Raw genomic sequence first — 22330 nt, 5'->3', positions numbered from 1 at the left:
GATTCTCTCTCCCTCTCTCACGGGCGTGCTCTCTCTCTCTTTCCCCCCTCCTACCCCCTGTCGCGTGCACACCTGTGCTCTCTCTCTCAAAATAAAACTAAACGTTAAAAAAATAAATAAACGAGCACCAGCTCAGTTACCATCACAGGTCGTGATGAATGGGGTAGGTGTTGGCATCAGCTCTGCAGAGGAGAATGGGAAGGAAGGCTCAGAACGGTGTTCCTTTCGCCTAAGGACGCCCACCCCGTAAGGAGCCAAGACTCCAAAGGACCAGAAGACTTTCCTTGAGAGACAGACTTCTTCCACGCCCCCCACATGGACCCTCAGAACAAGGGGCTCTGCCCGTTCCCCGTCACCACCCTTAAGACGGAGCTCTCCAGGAGGCAGCAGGTGGCGGACACCTTACCTGCTTTGACGCGGATGTTGGGGCTCCGGATCTTGCCGGCCGCATTCTCCGCGGTGCAGAAGTAGTCATTGTCGTGGATAAAGCTATTGAAGGCGGAGGGGGAGAAGGGGTAGAGCTGCAGCGTCCCGTTGGCGTGAACGTGCCGGATGTGTGGCACGTCGTAGATGTCGTCCCCCGTGGCCAGGTACCATCGAAGGGCCGCGCCGGGGGAGCCCGCAGCCGGGCAGGGCACCACCACCCCCACGGAGCTGGAAAAGGTCACCTGCTGCAAGGAGTCATTTACAAAGTAGAGGCTGGTGCCGACATCTTCAGGGCGAGCTGCAGGGGAGCCAAGGGGAGAGGCTGAGTTAGCCGTGCTCTGATAATAACCCCCCCCCCCACCACAGAGCCATGTGCCCCACGCCCATTCATGATTTAAGCACCAGTCACTCAGGAAGCACTTACTGAGCTGACGATGCCCCGGGCACTGGCACAGGCAGATGTGAGACAGTTCCTGCCCCACAGAAGCTTCCAGCCCAGCACATGAACGGCCTGAGTGAAAACATCTCACCTCCCATACCAAGCCGAGCCCACGGAGAGGGGATTGGCCACCACTCCACTAGGCTGAAGGGTCTGAAGCCACGATCCACTATTGGCAACCACACGGGAGGACAAGTACCGAAATGGCTTCAGTAAGTATTTATTGAGCACCTACTATGTGGCAGGCAGGTTCACACCCATTACCTCAATTCATCTGCACAACCCTGAGAGGAGCTGGTATCATTTTTTTTTATCATTCCCTTTCCAATTTTTAAAAATTTTTGTAATGCTTATTTATTGCTGAGAGAGACAGAGCACGAGTGGGGGAGGGGCAGAGAGAGAGGGAGACACAGAATCCGAAGCAGTTTCCAGGCTCCGAGCTGTCAGCCCAGAGCCCGACGCGGGGCTCGAACTCACGGACCGTGAGATCCTGACCTGAGCTGAAGTCAGACGCTCAACCGACCGAGCCACCCAGGCGCCCCTATCATTCCCTTTTATAGGCTGAGAATAGTCATGTGATTTGCCAGAGATCACGCTGCTAATAAGCAGCAGAACTGAAATGTGAACCCACTGCTTCTAGGGAGGATTCGAGCACTTTCTATCATACCATAGGTGAAAGGTCTCAAGACCATGGGGTACAAAGAAGGGGAATGCTCGCCTGAAGCAGAGACAATGGCAGGAGACCTTGCGAGCAGTCTTCCACCTCTGGAGGCCACTCTGGAAAAGGCACAGCCCCAGAGGGACTGATCAAGGACCAGAGGTACCGTGGGTGGACAAGACCTGGGTGAGGAAGCAAGAGCCCCACCAGCTTGCTTTTTTTTTTCTTTAATGTTTATTTATTTTTGAGAGAGAGGGAGGGGGAGGGGCAGAGAGAGAGGGAGACACAGAATCCGAAGCAGGCTCCAGGCTCAACGCTGTCAGCACAGAGCCCGACGCGGGGCTCGAACCCACAGACCACGAGATCATGACCTGAACCGAAGTCGGACAGCCAACCGACTGAGCCACCCAGGCGCCCCAACCCCACCCAGCCCTGACACTGACTGACTGTGGGGACGCTCCCCTTCTCTGTCCTTCTGCTCCTTCGCTTATAAAGTGGGGTGGGGGTAGGGGTGGGTGGACAGGGCTGCAGAGACCTCAGGCATCTGTGACCGGTCTCCATCACAGCACTCCGCCAGCGGGAGGACGTGCTCAGGAGTGCAGCTGCCTGACTAGAGCAGGGCCACCTGACCGGGAGGACAGCTGTCCGCAGCTCTCACACCGGCGCCCGGCCTCAGTCTTTCCTGCCTGATGGGACGCAGCGCCGAATGGTGGAATCGGGGCCTCCCTCCCTGCTGAGGAGCCTTGCCTCCCTAAGAAGGGCCACCTCTGAGCAAGTGGCGACGACCCAGAAGAAGAAGACAGCCCAGTCCCAGGTCTCCGGCTGGAAGCCCCTCCCTCTCCACCAGGAAGATCACGCAGCAAACAAACCACTCCGCGGCTTATTTAAAGAACGTTGCAGGGGACCCAACTTGACCTCAATTTCCACAACTTTATGAGAAGGAGGAGGGCCTGCATCCGGACTGTATTAATATTCTTGGCTTAACTCTGAGCGGAGCCTCCAGGGAGACCGCACCGGGCAACTTGTTGAGGGAGGCCATTAAGCCTCATTGGTCAGAGCAATTCCCATCATCTCACAAAAAGCCACGATGAAGCCATTAGCATCAGTGCCGGAAAACACGTCCAGGGGCTCCTTGCTGGGGTGTCAGGGGCATCCTCTTAGCGGCAAATGCATTTGCTGTCCCCACCAGGCGCAGCACCCTTAGCGGCTGAAAGGCTCTTGGGGAGGGAATGGTAACACCTTTCCAACCTCCTCTTCACACTGCCTCCCCTGGTGACGGTCCCGGTGTTGATGACTGAGCAAGCCTGCTCTGAGGGGAGCGGCCCGTCTCCTAAGACTTTCAGAAGCTCAGAAACGTGCCTCACTCACAGCGGCTAGAGTATTCTCCAAAATCACGAAACCCCGGAACCTCACAGGCCAGCAAACTGAGGCCTAGGAAGGCTTCTCCTTGGACCCAGATTTGCCAGGCTCCCTTTCCGTGGCCTGCTCCCCTTGTGAGAGACTTCCTTACTGCGATTCATTCAGCAAATATTTGCGAAGCGTCTTCCACACGCCAGGCGCTGTTGTAAGCACGTTACTTATACGACCTCTTTTAACCTTGCAACAACCCTATGCAGTAGGGGGTACTGTCCATCCCAGTTTACAGATGAGGAAACCAAGGCACCAAGAGATCAAAGCAACTTGCCCAAGACCACACAACCAGTGAGCGAGGGCCCGGGGATGCAGACCCAGGCAATCTGAGCCCAGAGTCTGGAACAATTGTTCGGAACAATTAGATGATTGTAACCGTCGCGGTAACAAAGAGGGGGCCCTCGCCTTCCTCAAACACCACCTGGCCACCAACATCCATATTGAGATGGCCAAGAACAGAATTAATACACCTGTGCACCTGCACACATAGACACACGCACACACTCCTCCTGGGAGGAGCCCCCTGTTGGACTCGACATCGCAGACAGTGCTTAGCCTGTGAGAGCAGGTCCATCACTCTGGGGTTCTGGAGGCTTCCTGAGACAACCTAGTTAATCAGACATCCTCTCCATGGCAGCTTTATGGATTTGGGGAGCCAAAATCCATCAAGGTACAGCAAGACTCTACATTGTGCCTGACAAATGGACGGGGGAAGCGGAGAAAGATTCCTGACGGAGAGGAGTTCAGAATTATCTGATTCAAGGAACAGGGTAAGAAAATATTTGTGACGTAGCCCTCAGTAATAATAATACCACCAGCAATTATAATAGGCTAGACCCGATGTAGATACTATCTCACTTAATCTTCACGACTCCCTGCGGAGTGGTATTATTGTTATTTTGATCTCACAGATAAGGAGATTAAGACTCAAAGTTAACTAACTTCTCCAAAGTAATACAGTGTAAGTGTCAGAGCTGGGACTGAATCCCAACGCCGCCTTACTTCTGGACCCGGGGATAGAACCGCTCTATTCCGTGAACCACGGTGGAGACAAACCACGAAATCTGGCTTTCCGGGCTGGGTACGCCCCGCCCCATCCTTTCTTCCATCTCAACCGCACCCCAAACACACAGCCCTCGTCTCCCTCTCTCCCGGCTGGAAATCCGTCCCACACCTCCACCTGCGAGACGGCCCCTTCGTCGGGCCTCCTCCACTGCCACCAGGAGCATCGGCCACAATGAGAGCAGCCTTCCCGCACTCTGAGCCTTGGATCCTTCCAGAGCCAAGGACACGGGGTTCTCAGCAACTACAAATGGGTAGATTTAATTGATGAATTGACTGGGATTGTCCAGCCACCTGTCAGGGCTGATGAAACGGCAGATTTATAGCAAAAGGTGAGTAGCCTCATATTTCTCCCACCCCGGGATGCGAGCTGCTGTCTTCTGAGTCTGGGGGAGCTGGGGAGGATGAGACAAACCATTCATTTCTGCTTACGGCTCTGACAGTGCATTGCCATTATGAAACATCACCCTCAGGTGTAAAACAATAGCATTTTGCACTTACGTCGGGCTCATACTTTACCATCACAAGGCACCTGTCAGCCCAGCATGCAGAAGCCCTCTAATAAACATTAATTTAGCCTCACCCCAGCTGCCAAGAGAAAGGAGTGAGCAAATCTATAAAGGGGAAACTGAGGCACTGACCACCAAGTATCTCAAATCTCTGCCACGTGCCAATGCAAAGGTTGGCACAAGGGCACCAGTGAGTGGCCGCGGCAGCAATGGGTCCATTCGGTCACCCGGCCCTAAAAGGGGGATTAGCAAGGGTCTCACTCCAACCGCACGGAGTCCGGCATGGCCTCTACGGTGGGTTCGAATCTTCAGAGCAGTGACAAAACCTCAGCAAGGACCGAGAAGAGCAAGGCATGGGACAATAGAGCTGTGCTAGGAGTCCGACGAGCTGCCTTCCCTCCTGGGACTCACCCCTGACCTGCTGTGGGTCCCCGGACTAGCCACGAGCCTTTCTGAGCCTCGATGTCCTCATTCACAAAAGACGGGGACTGTGCCATCTGACCTGCCCTCCAGAACTGCAGAGCAGAGCAAACAGAATGCGGGAGTACTTGGTTCCCCATAAAGACGAGGCGTGAGTAGGAGGGACGAGGTTGCTATGCCGGTCCCAGGGACCCCCCCACTGGCCGACGGATCCAGGGTGCTTACGGTTACTGCAAAGGGTGGCCGGGGCACAAGCGCCACTCTGCAGCCCTGCAGAATTCAAGACCCTCCTCCACCCTCCAAGGCTCTCCTTCCCCAGGTCCTTCCCGACCTAGGGACCGGATAAGTCTTGCTCTTTCAGAAGACATTTACAGAGCACCGTTACTCAGCAGCCAGGGGGACAGCTCTGGGGATGGCGGCTCAAGCTGAGCCTTGAAATAAGATCTAAATGAAGGCACTCCCAGAACCCAGGCCAGCCCAAACGACGCGCTATGGCAGAGGTGGGGACAGCATGTTTGGGGAGCCCCACAGAAACCTGCCGGGGGCAGCGTTGGGGACGAGAGGCAGGAACAGCTGGAGTGGCGAGCTGGCCCTCAGGGATAGAAGACCACGAGGAGGTTTGCAGGCTGGGGGACTGAGTTTATGCAAGTTCTTGTAGCCCTAGGCCCAACTTCATATTTTGTTAAATCTTTTTTTAACGTTTATTTTTGAGAGACAGAGAGAGAGCGTGAATGGGGGAGGAGCAGAGCGAGAGGGAGACACAGAATCCAAAGCAGGGTCCAGGCTCTGAGCTGTCAGCACAGAGCCCGATGCGGAGCTCGCACCCACGAACTGTGAGATCGTGACCTGAGCCGAAGTCGGACGCTTAGCCGACTGAGCCAGCCAGGCGCCCCAGGCCCGACTTCATTTTCACCTTACACTTACTTCCCTGAAGGCTTAGTGGCTTAGCTAACGGTGCAAGTTCTCAAAAGAAAGGAGACTAACACTGACTGAGCACCTGCTGTGTGCCAGGCACGTGGGGTGGGGGGCGGGGGGTGGTCAGGGGTCTTGACCTTCCAGGGTGCTCTCTCACTTGATTCTCGCACAAAGGTACAAGGTGGTCCTGTCCGTCTCATTTTACAGGTGAGGAGAGAGAGGCTCACGGAGAGATTGTTCAGCTAGAAAGAGGCAGAGCCAACATTCGGTCAAGGTCTGCCCGGTCCCAAGCCTGAGTTTTTTCTGTCATGACGCTGAGGAAAAGAATTCAAAGTTAGGGGCCTTGGGAGGTCCCCCCTCACTCCCTCCCTGGAAGCCAGTCCCAGTTTGGAAAGCACGTCCTCACACCGGAAACTCCTACTGCCCCCTTAAGTCTCAGGGAAGCCCCCTCACACACACACACACCCCCAACCCTGCCCCAGCTCCTTCTTCCCTCCGCAGACACAACCAGGCATATTTACAGAGCGAACGAGAGGAGGGGGAAACACTTCATAAATAAAGAGGGAGACATTCAGATCAACAGCAAAGCTTCTTCTGGTCAAAGGGGGAAATGGATTTTTAATAGAAAATGGAAGTTATGGGCTCGGTTGTGATGTGACAGACGCCCAGACTTAAACCCATTTAATCTTCTCTGCCGTTTAACGCGCGGAGCACCACCCTGACGCCGTGTTTCAGAAAACAGGCTCCAAATCGCTGGGAGATTAGAAGTGTAGAAATAGCACCGCAATATTTTTAAACCAGAAATCGCCCCCAGGCATTTGGGCTGCCCCCAGGGTCACCACTGAAATCTGAATATCCATCACATCAACTCTCTGAGCGCTGGCCCTCCCTCCCGCCACCGGCTGGCCATCCGGATTAGTTCGGGGAAGGAAACTTGACGCCCATGGGCCCCCACCCTACTGGCCGGGGTTGGGGTGGGCCCACCGAGGCTTCCTCCCAGGTGTATGCTGAATTGTCCCCATGTGATCGTCTCCAGTCAGCATAAATGACAACCCAAGGGGGCTGAAATATTAACACCTCGCCACCTCCACTGGGAGAAGTGAGTCATTTTGCTCTCCTCCTTTACAATATTTACTCATCTCATTCACTGGACTTTTCATCCAGGAACATCTGCCAGTACTGGACCTGTCACCCGTCCCCCAGAGACGGGCAAGAGGCTTCAGGGGTCTCCATGCCCCGGCACGGCAAGTGTGGATGAGGGGAAAGCGGTGGGTCCCCAGGACAGTAGAGGCGGGGGGAACCGGCAGGGCTCCCCTGCAGGGCTGTGAGCTCCCTGTCCCGGCCACCACTCTATCCCCTGGGCCTAGCACAGCACTGGGCACTTAGCACCCAGACTCCAGGGCCGGGCTCCCCAGGTTTGAATCCCTGCTCTGCCACTTACAAGCAATGTGACCTCGGGCAAGATGACCTCACCTCTCTGTGCCTTAGTTTCCCCGTGCATAAAATGGGGGTGACCTCAAGCGTTGTCAGGTTGGACGAGTCCCTGTCAACGACACTGTCCAGGTATACGTTTGCGCCCGGCACCACCTGAGTATTCGTCGCTATTGTTCATGAGTATTTTCATTATAACAGGCAAGCGGCACTTGCAGAATAAATATCCCACAACAAACACTTACCCCTCACCTACAGCAATAACGACTACCACTACTGAACAAAGTTCTCAGACGGTCTGATAGAGAATCAGCTGGAGAGCTGGTTAAAAACACAGATCCTTAGGGGCGCCTGGGTGGCTCAGTCCGTTGGGCGTCCGACTTCGGCTCAGGTCACGATCTCACGGCTCGTGGGTTCGAGCCCCGCGTCGGGCTCTGTGCTGACAGCTCGGAGCCTGGAGCCTGTTTCAGATTCTGTGTCTCCCTCTCTCTCTGTGACCCTCCCCCGTTCATGCTCTGTCTCTGCCTCAAAAAGTAAATAAACGTTAAAAAAAAAATTAAAAAAAAAATACAGATCCTTAGACAACAGGTTCACCAAGTGCGTCCGAGGGCCAGGAAACGATTTCTGACGCGGGCGGTCCTCCATCCACAGCTCAGAGCAACACTCCCCAGAGAAAAGTAGACTTTGCCACGCTGGACCTCCAACATCACCTTTTCCAACAATAGGCAGTTTCCATGGGCTTGGCTGACAGGACCTTAGCACCACATTAATTAACTTAATTTGGCGATCGAGTTAATGAAGTAATAGTGTGTGATCGATAACAGTAAAGCATTGCAACAGCCTCACGCTGCTGCCCGCAGGCTCGCACACAGTTTTTTTTTTTTTTATGCAGATGTGGCCTGGTGAGTTTCGTAGGTTAATCTGCCAGGTTCATTACTGCACTGCATTTGCACACAAAGGTTTCCATAGGCGATATATTACTTGCCCTCGCTCGGACTCTTCTTATCCCATAGTTAGTGGGCAAACTCAGGCCCAGAGACCAACCGGCGGGACCTCAACTCGACCATCCAAAACCCCAGGTCTGGACCAGCGAGACACGGTCTGGCTCCTTCATCAGGAAACTCACTTCTTGTGCGTCCACGCCTCAGACACAGTCTGTGGCTAGACCCTGGGGAAGGTCTCCCCAGACGGCACCAGAGCATTTACAGGCCATCAGAGTTGGCAGTTGCCCCGGGGCACGATGGAACAGCCAGGACCAAGTCCCAGGCCTCCCGTCCGTCGCTGTCCCCCAAACCTGGCGCACCTGCTTCACCACCGTCCTCACCATCATCACGGCCATCGTTTCGTTTTTAGCACTCATTTGGTGCCGGGCACCGTGAGACGCCCTTCCCCCGCGTTATTGTTCATTGAACCCCTACAACCACCTCTAACCACGAGACCCCATTGTACAGAGGAGAACACGGGACGTTAGGTGAAGCAATCTCCTAGCTTCACGCAGCTAACAGTGGCAGACCTACACGTCCAACCCAGGCCTCCCTCCCTTCCGGCCGGTATCCCTCAACGGGCATCACACATTCTAGACTCAGACCGTCTCCAGGGTGTGAACGTACCATCAGGGGGGTTTCCGATGGAGAGCAATTTGGGGTATGACATTTCTTACTGAGTTGGGATTGTCCCGGGCTTCCAACATTTCATCCCTAGTGCACCCCCCATTCCCACAACTAAATGCCAGCCCTCCAGCTCCAAATTTCCCTAGGGAAGCAGTCCTACCCCCCCCCCCGCCCCCCACTGAGCAGCACAGCTCCAAGCACCCAGGGGCTCTACCTCCCCATCAGAAACCTCGGTTTTCGGTTCTGATTTTGGTCTTTTAAGATCCTCAGCACAAACATACTTCCTGCAACCAGCCACCTGTGAGACCCAGCAAAGATCAGTCATCTTCCAACCTACAAGGCCCCTCACCACCGGCTCCAGAAGCTATGAGCCAACAGCTGACAGTCAAACAGACTCTTTAATCTCCCAGCCCCTTCTAGACAGGCCTGGGGAAGGGAAGGCCTCTTACGGCCAGAAGGTCCTTCTAGGGAGTCGGCTCAGACAGCACAGTTGTCCCTAGAGATTCCCAGATTTAGATTGTTAACGCTTCAGGGACTTAAGAGATTATTTTGTCCAATCTCTTCCATTTACAGATGGGGAGCCGGGGGCACAGAGTAAGTAACCTCAGGTACACAGCTACCCAGTGTCCTGGCTGGGACCTGACCCCTGTCTCTACTGTTCCTTCGATTCTGGCCACCCCACTTACAGAGCCCAGCAGCCGAGGAATAAAGGAGCCTCACGGAGAAATGAAATGACGTGGATGAGGGAGCATTCGAGGAACCAGAGGGGCTGGATACCCGGAGGAGAGGCCTCCGATGGGCAGACGTCTGTCTGCAGAGGGCCAAAGGGTTATCCAGCAGAAGAGGGCTTCGCCTATACCCCTGTGCTTAAAACACAGAACCAAGGCCGGTGAACAGAAGGTACAGGACCCAGACCGCGGATCCTAAGGACGAGCTCTGTAATAGAACTGTGTGGCCGGAAGGGGCTGCCTTCAGAGGAAGGGGTTTCCTGTGGCTGCAAGGGCCGGAGCAGAACAGTGGGTCTAGTGGGAAACCTGCATGGGGTCACACATCCGATTAGGGGTGGATCCCGCATCCTCAAAGCTGCCTTCCAACCCGGAAGACTTGAGCCCATGGCAGTCATCTGCTCGCTCGCTCGCTCACTCTCTCTCTCTCACACCGCAAAGCAGGTCCCCAACCCTCAGACCCCATGGCTGTGGAAGGCCATCCCAGAAGCAGGGTGGCCATAACCCTGACTCAGCCGGGCTCTCAGGGCCCGGATTCCAGTAACTGCCGTCACCTCAAACGAGGTCGCACAAGATAAGACTCTATGCCTACTGCTCCTCCCACAAAAGACCGTGCATCCTCTGCAGGGAGAATCACCCTTGCCGAAGGGTGTCCAGAGGACTAACGGAAGCAATTCACACCCAAGAACCTGGGGAGGGAGCAGAGGTAGGCTCTTCCCACTCCCACCAGACACCGGAGCCACAGGGACGATGCCAAGCCTGCTCCCAGAAGAGTACTGCCAGCCTGGCTGTGCCCTGTCAGCCGTTCCCCATGTCGCTGGCAAAATTCTCCATATGTGGGGGGCCCGAGGAGTGGGGAGACAGCCACACACAGCCGGGAGACCTTCGTTGTTCCTGGATGATGAAGTGACAGTAATTACACCTCACGTTTCAGCAAAGGATTTATAAGGCTATAAAAGTGGTTTACTGTGGCTCTTACATGTGTGTGTTTCTCTGTTGCCCTGTCTGGTTTACAAAGCATCATCACATGATGATGGGCCCCACATCCTTCCTGCACACATGCACGGACAGGTGCCCTGCGGAACAGTCAGGACAGGGGTCATTCCCCCCATTGCACAGATGAGGAAACAGAGACACATGACCTCTTAGGTGACTTGCCTAAATCAGGCTGGGCTTTGTCATCTAGGTCTGCAGACGACATTCTTCCCAACACACACACACACACACACACACACACACACACACACACAGTAATGGAAGTGCAACTAGCATTTGAATAACTCGGTTCCTAATGAAGGTGGTGACCTTGGAAACTGTCAATGCCAGCATCACGAAGAGCGAGGACACGGGGAGGTGGGGCTGAACGGACGAGGGGAGTAGCAGCTGGATGGCACGGGTGGCACCCGAGGCTAATGCTGTTCACGCTAAAGCAGCACTGGACAAACATCTGTTAAACAGGGCACACGGGCTGTCGTGCCCCCGGCCTCTCCCACACTCATGGAGCCCGGAGGCCGCAGCCTGCCATGGGCAGCACCTGACCTCTGGATCATATACCGCGTCCCTGCAGCTAGCTGACTGGGTCATAAAGGGAGAAGTGGCCGAGGGACCCCCAAGGTCATGGGCTGTCAGGGGACTGCCTGAAAAATAGCGAGGTTCGTCCCACCAGGGAGAAACACAGAAATCTACCCAGCCAAAAGGCATGGGGGGCTTCTCCTGCGGAGCCCATTCACATAGGCTTTAGGTCATGAAATCCAGGGTAGTTCTTACTCTGTTTGGCTACACAGTACAGATTTAATAACCAACGTGGCCTTCCTTCAGCAGGCGTGTGTGACTGGCCTTTGCCTCACCCTCAAATCCAAGTCCGGAGCCGACCTCTGCCCTTTTCTGCTGCCCTAGCTGTGGCTGGGGAAAGGGGTGTGCCGGGCTCCCCAGGGACACCCAGGTGCCTGCATGGCCTCCGCTATCTCGCGGAGGATGGGTCCTCCAGGCTACTGGGCTACGTGACAGAAGGAAGCCGTGATGTCCCCTTTTAGCCACCACACAGCTTTTCTTACTGCTACAAATCTAAGCCAGGTGGCTGGCCAAGACTGAAGCTGATTGAGTCAACTACTCAGGACAGGATCCGATGATCTATTTGGAGGTATGGGCAGAGAGAGGAAAGCGGGAGCAGTGCAGGAAAAAAAGAAGAGGTCGGTATTTATTGAGTACCAACTGCATTCTGGCTAGTTTATGTGTATGATCGGCTTTAATCCCAATTAATAGAAAGTGAGGCTCAGGGAGACCCCAAGTCACAGATCTAGTAAGTGCGGGGCCGGGATGTGAATGAAGGGTTTGCTTTGACTCCAAATTTCCACCACACTGGTGAGTTGCGATCTTTTTTATTTTTCTTTACAACTCCGATACATAAAATGCTCTGACTGAAAGAACTGGGGAGGGAGGAGCTTGAAACTCTGCCTGCTGGCCCTCCCCCTCTCTACCTCCAGCCCTCCCCCAGGCTCCACCCAATGCCTTAGGGCTCCACACCACCTCCTTCAGAAAGCTCTGTGGGCTCCAGGTGAACCAGGGCCCTCCAGGATCATTAGAGAGGCAGAAAAAAACAACTCTGGGAGGCCTTCGAGCTGCACCTGCCTGGCCAGGATTTGCTCCTGCCCCGGAAATGCAGACGAAACCATTCCCGAAGCCACATTCCCACTGCAGACATCCCAGCTGGCTCCCTGGGAAGGAACACTCCGGCTGCCCTAAATGCTTGCTTCTCAAGTGTTCCTCCCAGCTCTGGCCACCTCCTTCCCTCCGTGACCCCGCACCTGCCTTCCCAGGGTCAGAATAAGCAGCCCCGGGGCATTTCCCCTAATCTCGCAGAGACCACGGCCCCATCCCGAGCTGGAAGTGGACAAACCGGGAGGGTGAAAGAGCCTTCTGCTTCCCATCATACCTCTTCCCATCCACACCGCTTCTCTCGCTTCTGCCCACAGCCCTCAGCACCCGGCTTCCTGCATTCTGAGGGTGCGCTCACCGGAAGTCTGGTGTTGACCCTGGATTTCCACAGCAGGTGTGGCCCCCTCTCCTCATGCTCTCCTTCCTGCAGCCCGAGAGGGACAACCCACACCCCAAGTTTGGCCTGCCTTAGGTGTCCCTGCCCACCAGCACTCATCTTACCCCGATAGCAGTTCGAGCCCCTGTGGGCCTCGAACTCAGAGGCAAGAGAGGAGCACTGCCAGAAGCAATGGTCCTTCTTCACACTCCTGCCCCACACCCATGCCACGCAAGGAAAAAGTGACCAGCTGCTGCCGAGGCTGAGATCAAGAGGCTACTCACACAGAGAGGGCGAGGCTCTAGGCCGGGCTAGGTCAGCATGCAAATCTGCATGCAAATCATATGCAAATCTAGGGCCTGCCCTTGGGTTCCTGGCACCCTGTCATCTCTGTTGCCTGTGGCTCACCCCACTCAGGCAACTGGGTCCTAGTTAGACCTACTGGGGTAGGGGCTGAGAAAGCACTTTGGGAACTTGGGGGGCTCTTCCCCTAGACTACTTCAAAAGTCTCCAAGAAACACTTCTTCCAAGATCACACGGGAGGAAAGATTCTCTCAGCCTGGTAGCTCTATCCCTGAAAAAAAAAAAAAAAAAAGGCGCTCTGAATAGTCACCCTCCCTTCAACCACAAATAAAATCCACCTTCACCAGGCTGAGCGGGGGACCAAACAAGTGACAAGGATGGGGTTCCTGAAGACATGGAGAAGGTAAATGGGGCCAGAGGTCCACACCGCCCCCGTCAAAGGCCAACAACCCAAGAGATGCTCTCGGCAGACTCCTGCCCGGTATCTGGGGGCTCCCAGCCTGCCTGCTTGGGGGCTTGCTTGTTTAGCAAAGCACGGTTGGGCCAAACACCCGTTGGCTTGCCCACCTCCTCCCCGTTCCTCAGTCTAAGAAAAACAAGCCTCTCCAGCCAGTCTCCTGGGATCTGCTCAACTTAAGCACTGCCTTTGGGTCAACTGCTTACTTGCTTTTTGTTTCTAATTGAGCTCCCCATTCTGCTGCAGAAATATATTAAAGGCAGCTGACTTTGATGGCCAGAAATACGAAGCATCTGAAAGCTTCACCGGGCATGATGGCAATTCGGTTCTCCGCCACGTTATTCTAGTGACGGGGGCCTCTACGCCCACCTACCCCCTCCCAGTGCTCGCCAGTCCCTCACCTGCTCCTAAGTTGTGTCTGCCATTTCAAGATTTTCAAAACACATTCCCCCAGCGCACCCCACCCCCCTTCTAATTAGACACCGAACAGAGTGTTAGAGATTTTCTTAATGGCTTGACGAAGCCTTTTAATTCAGTCTTCTCAAGAGAGAAGAACCATGAGTCCCCATCCGAGAGGTTGGGGTGGGAAATGGAAAAAAAAAAAAAAAAATCAATGCAACCCATTATTTTGGCTTTTAGAAAACAGGAATTTTAGTGCCGGGGAAGCTTGTTTTTCTACACAGTAAAAATGCAAATGCAGCCAACACAGATGCTGGCCCGCTGGATGTAACAACGGAGAGAGCCTCACTGGGGTTCATCTGGCTGCCCAAATCCGGATTTGTTTGGGCAATAATAAGGCAGTTATTGGAGACTCGATAATCGATTATTAAAACACCTTCCCAGTTCAGTTCTGGGGAATCGGCCTGAGCTCAGGCATCAAAAAAAAGGTATTTCGAGAGGAATGGAAGTAACAGAAGCTTAAAACACATTCAATAACTGCTTAATTCCATCCAGAGGACGCTCCATCCCATTTTGTTTTCTTCTCCGCTCTCTCTCTGCCTCCTCTCGCTCCTCACAGATGGACGTACAAATTATTGCAAGAGGATATTGTTTTCTGTAACAGGCTCGAACGTTCACATTTACATTTCCTTGGTGCCGTGGGGGTGACTGGCAACGAGAGAGAAAATACACCCAACCCCATCTTCCCTGCTCTCACGGCGACACATCTTCCCCCAGCCGCCTCTGTCGGCCCCCGCCACCACGCCACGCCAAGCACAACAGGCCCTGGGGACCAGCCTGGCACCTAAGACCCAATTAAGGCACGAAGGGAAAGAAAGGCCTGTCTGGCGAGGCGCCCTGGTGCCCAACACAGATGCTGGAGCCTCTGAACGGCAGGGCCGCCAGGGCCGTGCAGACCGAAAGGCCGCTGAGGTCCCGCCTCACCTGGCACCTCCAGCCTACCCCTAGGCCCAAGGCCAGTGGCAACTTCCTTCTCAAGTTGGAAAGGGTTTTGCCCCTCAGGCTGTCCTGTCCCTTCTGGGCCTTTCTCCACCTCCCCCCAGCCCCCATCTGCTTTCCTCCCTATCAAATAGCTCAGGCTTCATTTATTAATGCCCGGCTTCTGGGAGGGGGAGGACGGGGCCCTTCAGGTATTTGCTGAGGGACATCCACTGCTGGGGAACGGAGTCCTCTGGAAGGAGTGAGGTCGCCCGGCGGGGACAAAGCTGGGCAAGAGTGTGGCAGAACCTTGGGCCTGTGCTTTCTCGCCTGACAAAATGGAAAGGGGGTGGGGGGTGGAGAGAGAACTAGCGAGAGAGAGAGAAAGCTGCCGCTCCTCACCTTATGTATTTTTAATATTAATGTAATTAAAGCTGCGAGCCGAGCCAGCCTGCGGGGGCGGAGGGAGGCAGGAAGAGCCTGGGGAGAAGGAGAGTGGGGTGTGGGGAGGGGGTTAGGGGGGTTGGCGCAGGAGACTGGCTTCTTGCTCCGCAAAAGTGGGAGGAGAGGGTGCTGAGCAGGGGACAAGGGGTTAACCAACCTAGACCAGCCTTGGCTTGGCGTGTCACCCAGTGGGCCCCCGCTGGGTCTGAGAAACTCAACTACTTTGTCCACGATTCAGAGGCCACCTCTCGCCCGCACCCCGATCTCTAGGCAAACCCCAGCAGTACCTGGGCCTTCATTCTGGCCTTGACCGGGCTTTACAGATAAAACAAGGGTCACCCTGCTCCCCGCGCCGCCGCCCCCCCACCCCCACCCCCACGCCACGAGATACTGCCGTCAGCTCCGGCAGGTTGCAGACTCCAGACCCTGGGGCATCCGCACGGGGAAAAAACTAGACCCCTCCCGGAGCGCCAACCCCCTGCTGGACTGCCCTTCCCCCATCGCCTAGGGGTCAAGAGCTGCGGCTCGGCGGGGGCCCCCGGCGGGGCAAAGGGGGGAGAAGCCGCCCCCAGGGCGCGGAGGAGAAAAGTTAGAGGGCTGAACAGGTAAAGCCGAGCTGGTACGAGCGTGTGTGCTTCGCTGCGCAAGGGCGCGGAGTTCGGCCGCCTCATCTCCCGCCATCTGCGCGCCCGGGGGCACGTCCTCTGCCATAGCCTGGAAGCCCTAACGCCGGCGACAGCCCGGTCCCGACTCAGTGCCCAAGTGCCTCCGGTCAGGAATGTCTGCCCCCTCCCCACCCCCCCCACCCCCCCAGTCCCGGCTACCTCGAGGATCAGGTGCGCGGCGCCCGAGCGGCAGGTCTGGACAAGCCGGACACCTGGACCCACCCCTAGCAACGCCTCTCTCCGGGGAAAGCGACACGCCCCCCCCCCCAAACTGAAGACTGTCCCCGTGTCCGGCTGACCCGGCGCGGAAGCGGAGAGTCTCGCACCTTGGGGCGCGCTGCCCGAGGTGGCTCAGGCGGCGCAGCGAAGCCGCGGCTAGTGCCGGGGGCAGGGGGGGGGGTGAGGTGGGGCTGGGGGAAGGCGACCTTTGGGTCTGGAGAACAAACTTGCCATCCGAGAGACCCCGGCTGTCGGCACCCCTAGCTCTCCCCGCCCTGCATCGGGCCCGGGCGCGGATCAGCGCCCTGCGGTGCGGCGCTGGGGGTCCGGGGCGGCGGAGGGGCGCAGGGCGGCAGAGGAGGAGTGAGCCGCGGAGTCCGAGGCCCGAAGAAGCGAGGACTCCCGGGCCAACCAACAGTCACGGCCTGAGGACCCCTCCGCTCGGAGGGCACCCCGGGGTCCCGGCGCCACCAAGCCGCAGGAGGCGGGCGAGGGGCTGGGGGAGGGGTCCCGGGCAGAAACCGCGGCCCGGCAGGGCGCGGGGAGACGAGGGGCTCGTCCCCCACCACCCCTCCGGGCGCGCCCCAAAACGGCAGGCGCGGGCGGCCGGCGGCGCGGTCGAGGGCACCCTCTCCCCTGACCTCTCTCCGAGTGCCGGCCCCGCCCCCGCTGCGCCCCACCCCGGACCGGGCACCGAGGTCGGCCCCCCGCCCCCGGGCACCTGGAGCCCGCCGGGCGCCCCGCCTCGCCGCCACCCGCGCGCACCCCGGCTCCGCCGCCTCCGCCGCCCTGGCGCCCGCGCGGGTCTCACCTTTGTGTAAAGAGTCCAGGAGCAGGAGGAAAGTTACCAGCCACATGCCATAAAGAGGCCCTATTCTCCGGGGAGGTGGTCCTGTGGCCGGCCGTGCGGCAGCGCCTCTCCCCCGCTCAGCGCGCTCCCAGCCGCCCGCACTCCGCGCCCCGCTCTTTCTGCTCCTGAGCCCAGCGCTCGGCGGCGGCGGCTCCTCCCTCCTCGGCTCCCTGGCTCCTGTCATCCGCGGGGCTGGGCTAGGCGGCCGCTCTCCCCGCCCCCCCGCGGCACCCCGGGTGGTGAGCGCCGCGCGAGCCCGGGGCCCAGCCGGCCCCCGGCCCCGCAAGCCCGGGGACGGGGGCGGGGGCCGGGACCAGCCGGCCCCCGGCCCGGGTTCGCCGTCCGAGAAGCCAGGGGTCCCCGCCGCCCGCCGGCTCGGAGGGTGACATGTGTCCTACGTGCGCCAAGGGCCCGCCATGCTCGGGCCAAGGAGGCCCTGTGTCTCCCGGCCCGGCACCTGGGGCGAATGCTGCCTGCCTCTTGCGGACTCAGTTTACCCATGGATGCTCTGAATAAAATCCAGACTAAGATCCTTTGGCGTCCCCCGGAGCTACTCCCCACCTCAAAGCTCAAAGCTGCGTGCCCTTCCAACCTCTAGGTCTGCAAGCCTGGCCCCTGGGGAGCCGGGGCTGAGCCCAGCCAACCCCCCCCCACCCCCCCTCCCAGCGCGACTTCCCAATTGTCTTCAGCACTTGGCACAATTATTTGCAATAAATAGTTTAATGTCTGTTCTACCTCGTGTATCTTCCTCCTTTAGCTTCACCTACCCCACCCGCATAGCTTTCTCAGCAAGCAGAAATTGGTTTCTTCCTTATACCAATCTGCCTAGAGTTGGCATGGGATTCCATGGGGCTTGAGTGAGGGCATCTCAGTTCCAAAATGAATGTGGAGGACCTGCTGTGCGCCAGGCACCGGCTTTGGCGCTGGGGACAAAGGCACGGCCGAGTCAGGTCTGCTGTGTGACAAGGCTGCTGTGGTTAGGAAGCCCTCCTTGTGTTGGTGATTCCAGAATAAGGGCCCACGCAGGACCCGGAGAAGGGGGCCACGGTAGCCCTGAGAATGGGATGCGAGACAGGACTGGACCGCCTCTCAGGAAGCATAAGGGAGGCCGCCTCGACCCGCTCTGGCTGCTTGGCTTGGCGCGCTTCGACCCGTTTCTCTGAGGTGTGCAGGCAGAGGGGGATGTGGAGGGGCGAGGGAGATAGAGGGGCTGCGGTTAGCTCCATTGGACAGAGGAAGAAAATTTACTTCCCCGAAATGTCTTGCCTAAGTTCAGACCGAAGAAGTAGGTCTCCTCATTCCTGGGTTTTGCCAAGATATCTCTAGACATTTTAGCTAAAAGTTTGAAAGCGTGCGTTTACTTTTTTGATATGTTAAAATCTGCATAAGCAAATTTACCATTCTAAGCATTTTTAAGCGTGCAGCGGCATCAGGTACATTCACGATGTTGTACGACCAACACCGCTATCCGTTTCCAGAACTTCTCCATCATCCAAACAGAAACTGTGTATCCACTAAACAATAACTCCCCATCCTCCCCTGCCCCCCATCCCCTGCGCATCACTAATTTTCCGTCTCTCTCACTTGGCCTCGTGGAAGTGGAATCCTACAGTATTCGTCCTTTTGCGTCCGACGGATTTCACTTAGCGTTATGTCTTCGAGGCTCATCCCTGTTTTAGCAGGTGCATCTCTCTCCTTTTCTTGGCTGAATACTATTCCACGGCATGCACTGACCACGTTTTGTTTATCTGCTTATTTGTCAGGGGGCACTTGGATCGTTTCCACCTTCCGGCTACTGGGAGTCATGCTGCACCGAACACGGGCGTACAAATGCCTCTTGGAGACCCTGCTTTCGACTCAGCCGGGCCTACACCTGGGGGTGGAATGCCTGGCTCATACGGTCATTGCGTTTTTAACTTTTTAAGGAAGTGCCAGGTGCACTGACTTTTTCTGTAGCGTGTGCTTTAAGGGTGTAAAGGACTCTCACCTGCACTTACTCCGTGTAATCCTCACAAGCACTTTGATGCTTTATCACCCTCTTTGAAAACAGGGGGAGAACGCTGAAGCTTAGCTTGTTCAAGGTCCCCCGGTTTGCCTCACAAATGAGACCGGAACCTGGGTCTCGTGACTCGGGAGCAGAGCTCCCCGCTCTGGCCTGCGCTGCCTTCCCTGGTGCTCAGCCTTACGATGCTAAGTCACCTCTCTGAAGCGGATGCTTTTTCACTAGAGGGTTTCATCCTCTAGAAACAGGCGGAGAACGGAGACGCGGGGTAGACTGCAACAGGCGTTCCAGAGGACCCAGCCCAACCCTCTGCTTTCAGAAGAGACAACTGAGGCCCAGAGTGGGGGAAGACACGGAGCCGCCTGAGGTCATGCCGGCAGTGACAGAGCCCAGATGTCGCCACACTTCTGGCTTAGCTCCCCTCCCTCACCGCCCCCAGCCTGCTGGGCTCATTCTCCCGTCACGTCCCTTCCCTTCTAAAGGAGACAGTCGCTGAGAGGAACCCAGTTATTTCAAACCAAGCCTATTGACCCAGAGCACCTGGTCGGGCCATGCCTAAAATAACCTGCTCCATCAGGCAGGATGAAAGGGGCTGTTGCCTCCTGGCAGGGGACAGGCCCTCAGCGGGGTTGCGTACAGCTGCTTGGGTCCCATATGCTGAAAGGAGAGAAGAGGCTCCTCCCTTCTCCATTTACCTGAAGTACGTCCTGGAACCTGGATGTCTCGTCTATGTAGGTTACACCTGCCGGCCCTTAAGGGATCACAGCACTGTGTATAGAGGTCCGAGTGTTACCTGCGGGATGAGGTCGTTCACTGTGTCAGTAACTACAGTCTGGCTATTCCGTGAACAGGAGGCACGTGTGTGGGAACAGGGGGTGGGCAGGTGGGGAGGGCCGACCTGGCGATGCTCCGGGCAAGGAGGCTTCAGCATGTCACGGTTAAGTGCGTGGCTTTGGAGTCAGAGCTGAGTTCCCAGCCCCACTCTGCCACTCACGGGCCGTGCACCCTGGGGGAATTTATGTGCGCCAAGCCACGGTTCCCTCACCTGTAAAGTGGGGACCGCCCCAGCCTCTACCTCGGGGAGCTGGCATAAGGATCAAATAAGACAAGCCCAGGGGCCAACACGTCGTAGACACAGGTACACATGTCACTGATGCTACTGGCTTTGCTCAGGGGTGGGAGAGAGAATCGCTTTACCGGGGAGATGCTGGGATAACACCCCGTACTCTGTGCTTTGACAAAGCCAGAGGTCACAGAAACACGGAAGGAAGGTGCATTCAGGACTGGAAGCGTGTGGGGAAACCGCCAGCAAGGGAAGGACCCGAAAGTGGTCTCCCCCACTTTCAGGCTTTTTGTGTTTTCCATTTTCTAGCTGTTTTGTCCCTCCTTAGCATCTAGGAAAGTATCTGTGGAAAATGACAATCTGGCTCAGATGTGTTCAGAAGTCCCCTCTCAACTGGAGTTGTGTCGGGAACTAGCTTGACAGAGTCATCAAGGATCCTAGCAAGTGAACCCCAAGGAAGAAGTGAGTCTCAGGGCCAGAGAGGGGGCGGCTGGGTTCCCCCACGTGCACTTGAACTCCGTTGCTCAATTTTTTTTTTTTCGGGAGCTATTTTTTTTTTTTATTTTGTTGAAAGGGACGATTCCTTCTCAGTCCCCGATTAAATGGAAGCCCTCACACCCACACACAAATACTTGCACACCAAAGTGAGAACAAACACAGTTGCCCAGGCAAACATTCATGTGTACAGGTAAGTGTAAACACTTGACAGCACACCTGTGCCCAAATGCAATTTGAGTGTAGTCCAAAATTTCTGCGTTGGCTCCTATGCAGATGCCTTTATTTTATTTATTTATTTATTTATTTATTTATTTATTTATTTATTTATTTTTACCAAAGCCTCAAATGTGTGGGATTCATTTAAAAACAGTGATTAATTTCAATATTCTGTTACATCAGGATGCTGGGTGATAACGTGGTTGGGGTATGTGTGTGTGTGTGTGTGTGTGTGTGTGTGTGTGTGTGTGTTACCAATTCTAGCTGAAGCAGCTATATGAAGGCACCAAGAGCCCTCTCCAATTCAGGTTAATCATGGATATTTGGGGGGTATTATTTTGCCTTGTTAGGACTAGAGCAATCAGGAGAAGAAACACATGCTTTTATTGTTGAATTCAAACAACAGCTTCTATATTTTGGATACTTTCCTTCAAAAACAAAGGCATATAATTATTTTAGCAAAGCCTTCATATGTGCTCTGCAATTCTTTAACAACTTCAGTATAGATAGGGTTTTTATAAAAAGAAACTGATACTGAGCCAGATCAATGTTGAAAATTTAACATTTGGGGTTATATAGCTAATTCAGGATTGACCTTCTTCGCACTAACTCATTGACTGGAAGGGAAAAAAACAAATAAGGATTTCCTTTTTTTTTTTTTGTAATTGATTTTCATGTTATAGAAAGAGTCCTGGACTGTGAATCAGAAATCCTGGGTTCTAATCTCCTCTAGGCCACCCTAGCCATCTGTGTGATCTTGGTCGGACAAGTCACTTTGCCTTTTTGGGCTCAGTTTCCTCACCAAATGAGTTGAGCAAGAATCATGAAGAAGATCCCTTCCTAACACCAGAGGTGAGGTGAGCACAGATATGTAATGTCCCAGTCCTGTTCTATGTAGGGAGGTGTGTGCGTATCCACAAACATACACGCAAAGAAACAAAGAGATACAAATTTTCATACATAGATACTCAGAAGCAAACACACACACACACACACACACACACAAATAAATAGTTTCGCTTCAAATGCATGCATGTACATCTAAAATATTTCCATTTTTTTGAGATGAATCACTGCAATTCATAAGTAGTGATGCCTACATAAAAAGGTAGTATATATCCTTAAATTACCCAGGCTTTCCTTAAACCGCGTTTCTATATGCTTGTCTAGGGGGATGTCTAGGTATGTGGTAGGTACCACTTTATGCTCTCAATGCATTGGAGTGAAACATCATGGTTCCAGGCTTAAATCCCAGAGGCTTTCTCCCCCACGGATGGGATCTCTGGGGTCTCACTGCTCTTTTTCATGCCACTGTCTCGGGACGGTTGGTCAGGGGCTGCAGTAGCCCCCAGCAAGGCTGGAGCTCCCCCAGTACCCATGGCCCCCCTCTGGCTGTTCTCTCTCAGCTCACAACTCCCAGATGGGCCGAGAAGCCAACCCAGAGAGGTTCCCTGAAGTCCAAATTTTGTCGAGCTGAAGCTCACGGTCACGTTTCTGTCTGGGGGGGGGGGGGGGGGGGGGGGGTCGTGCTGTTCTCCACTCCTTCCTTCTCAAATACACAGTGCCCCTTCTCCACCTGTGTGAGCCCTCTCCGGCCGCG

General features: G+C 55.4%; 1 protein-coding gene across 1 annotated transcript in view; it reads right to left on the bottom strand.

Annotated features, from left to right (window-relative positions):
• The window catches only part of LOC125929682 (Down syndrome cell adhesion molecule-like protein 1), a 248660-nt gene extending 226551 nt beyond the window's left edge, over nucleotides 1-22109 (bottom strand). The window contains exons 1-3 of the mRNA XM_049641099.1: nucleotides 22002-22109; nucleotides 16913-17345; nucleotides 407-724 (exon numbers count right to left, since the gene is read on the bottom strand). Of these exons, the coding sequence (XP_049497056.1) occupies nucleotides 407-724; nucleotides 16913-17345; nucleotides 22002-22109 (859 nt within the window). The remainder of the gene's footprint in view (nucleotides 1-406; nucleotides 725-16912; nucleotides 17346-22001) is intronic.
• Nucleotides 22110-22330: the final 221 nt, after the last annotated feature.

This window comes from Panthera uncia, chromosome D1, assembly GCF_023721935.1.
Source record: "Panthera uncia isolate 11264 chromosome D1, Puncia_PCG_1.0, whole genome shotgun sequence".
Taxonomy (NCBI): Eukaryota; Metazoa; Chordata; class Mammalia; order Carnivora; family Felidae; genus Panthera; species Panthera uncia.
This window is presented reverse-complemented; position numbering and strand designations above follow the sequence as displayed.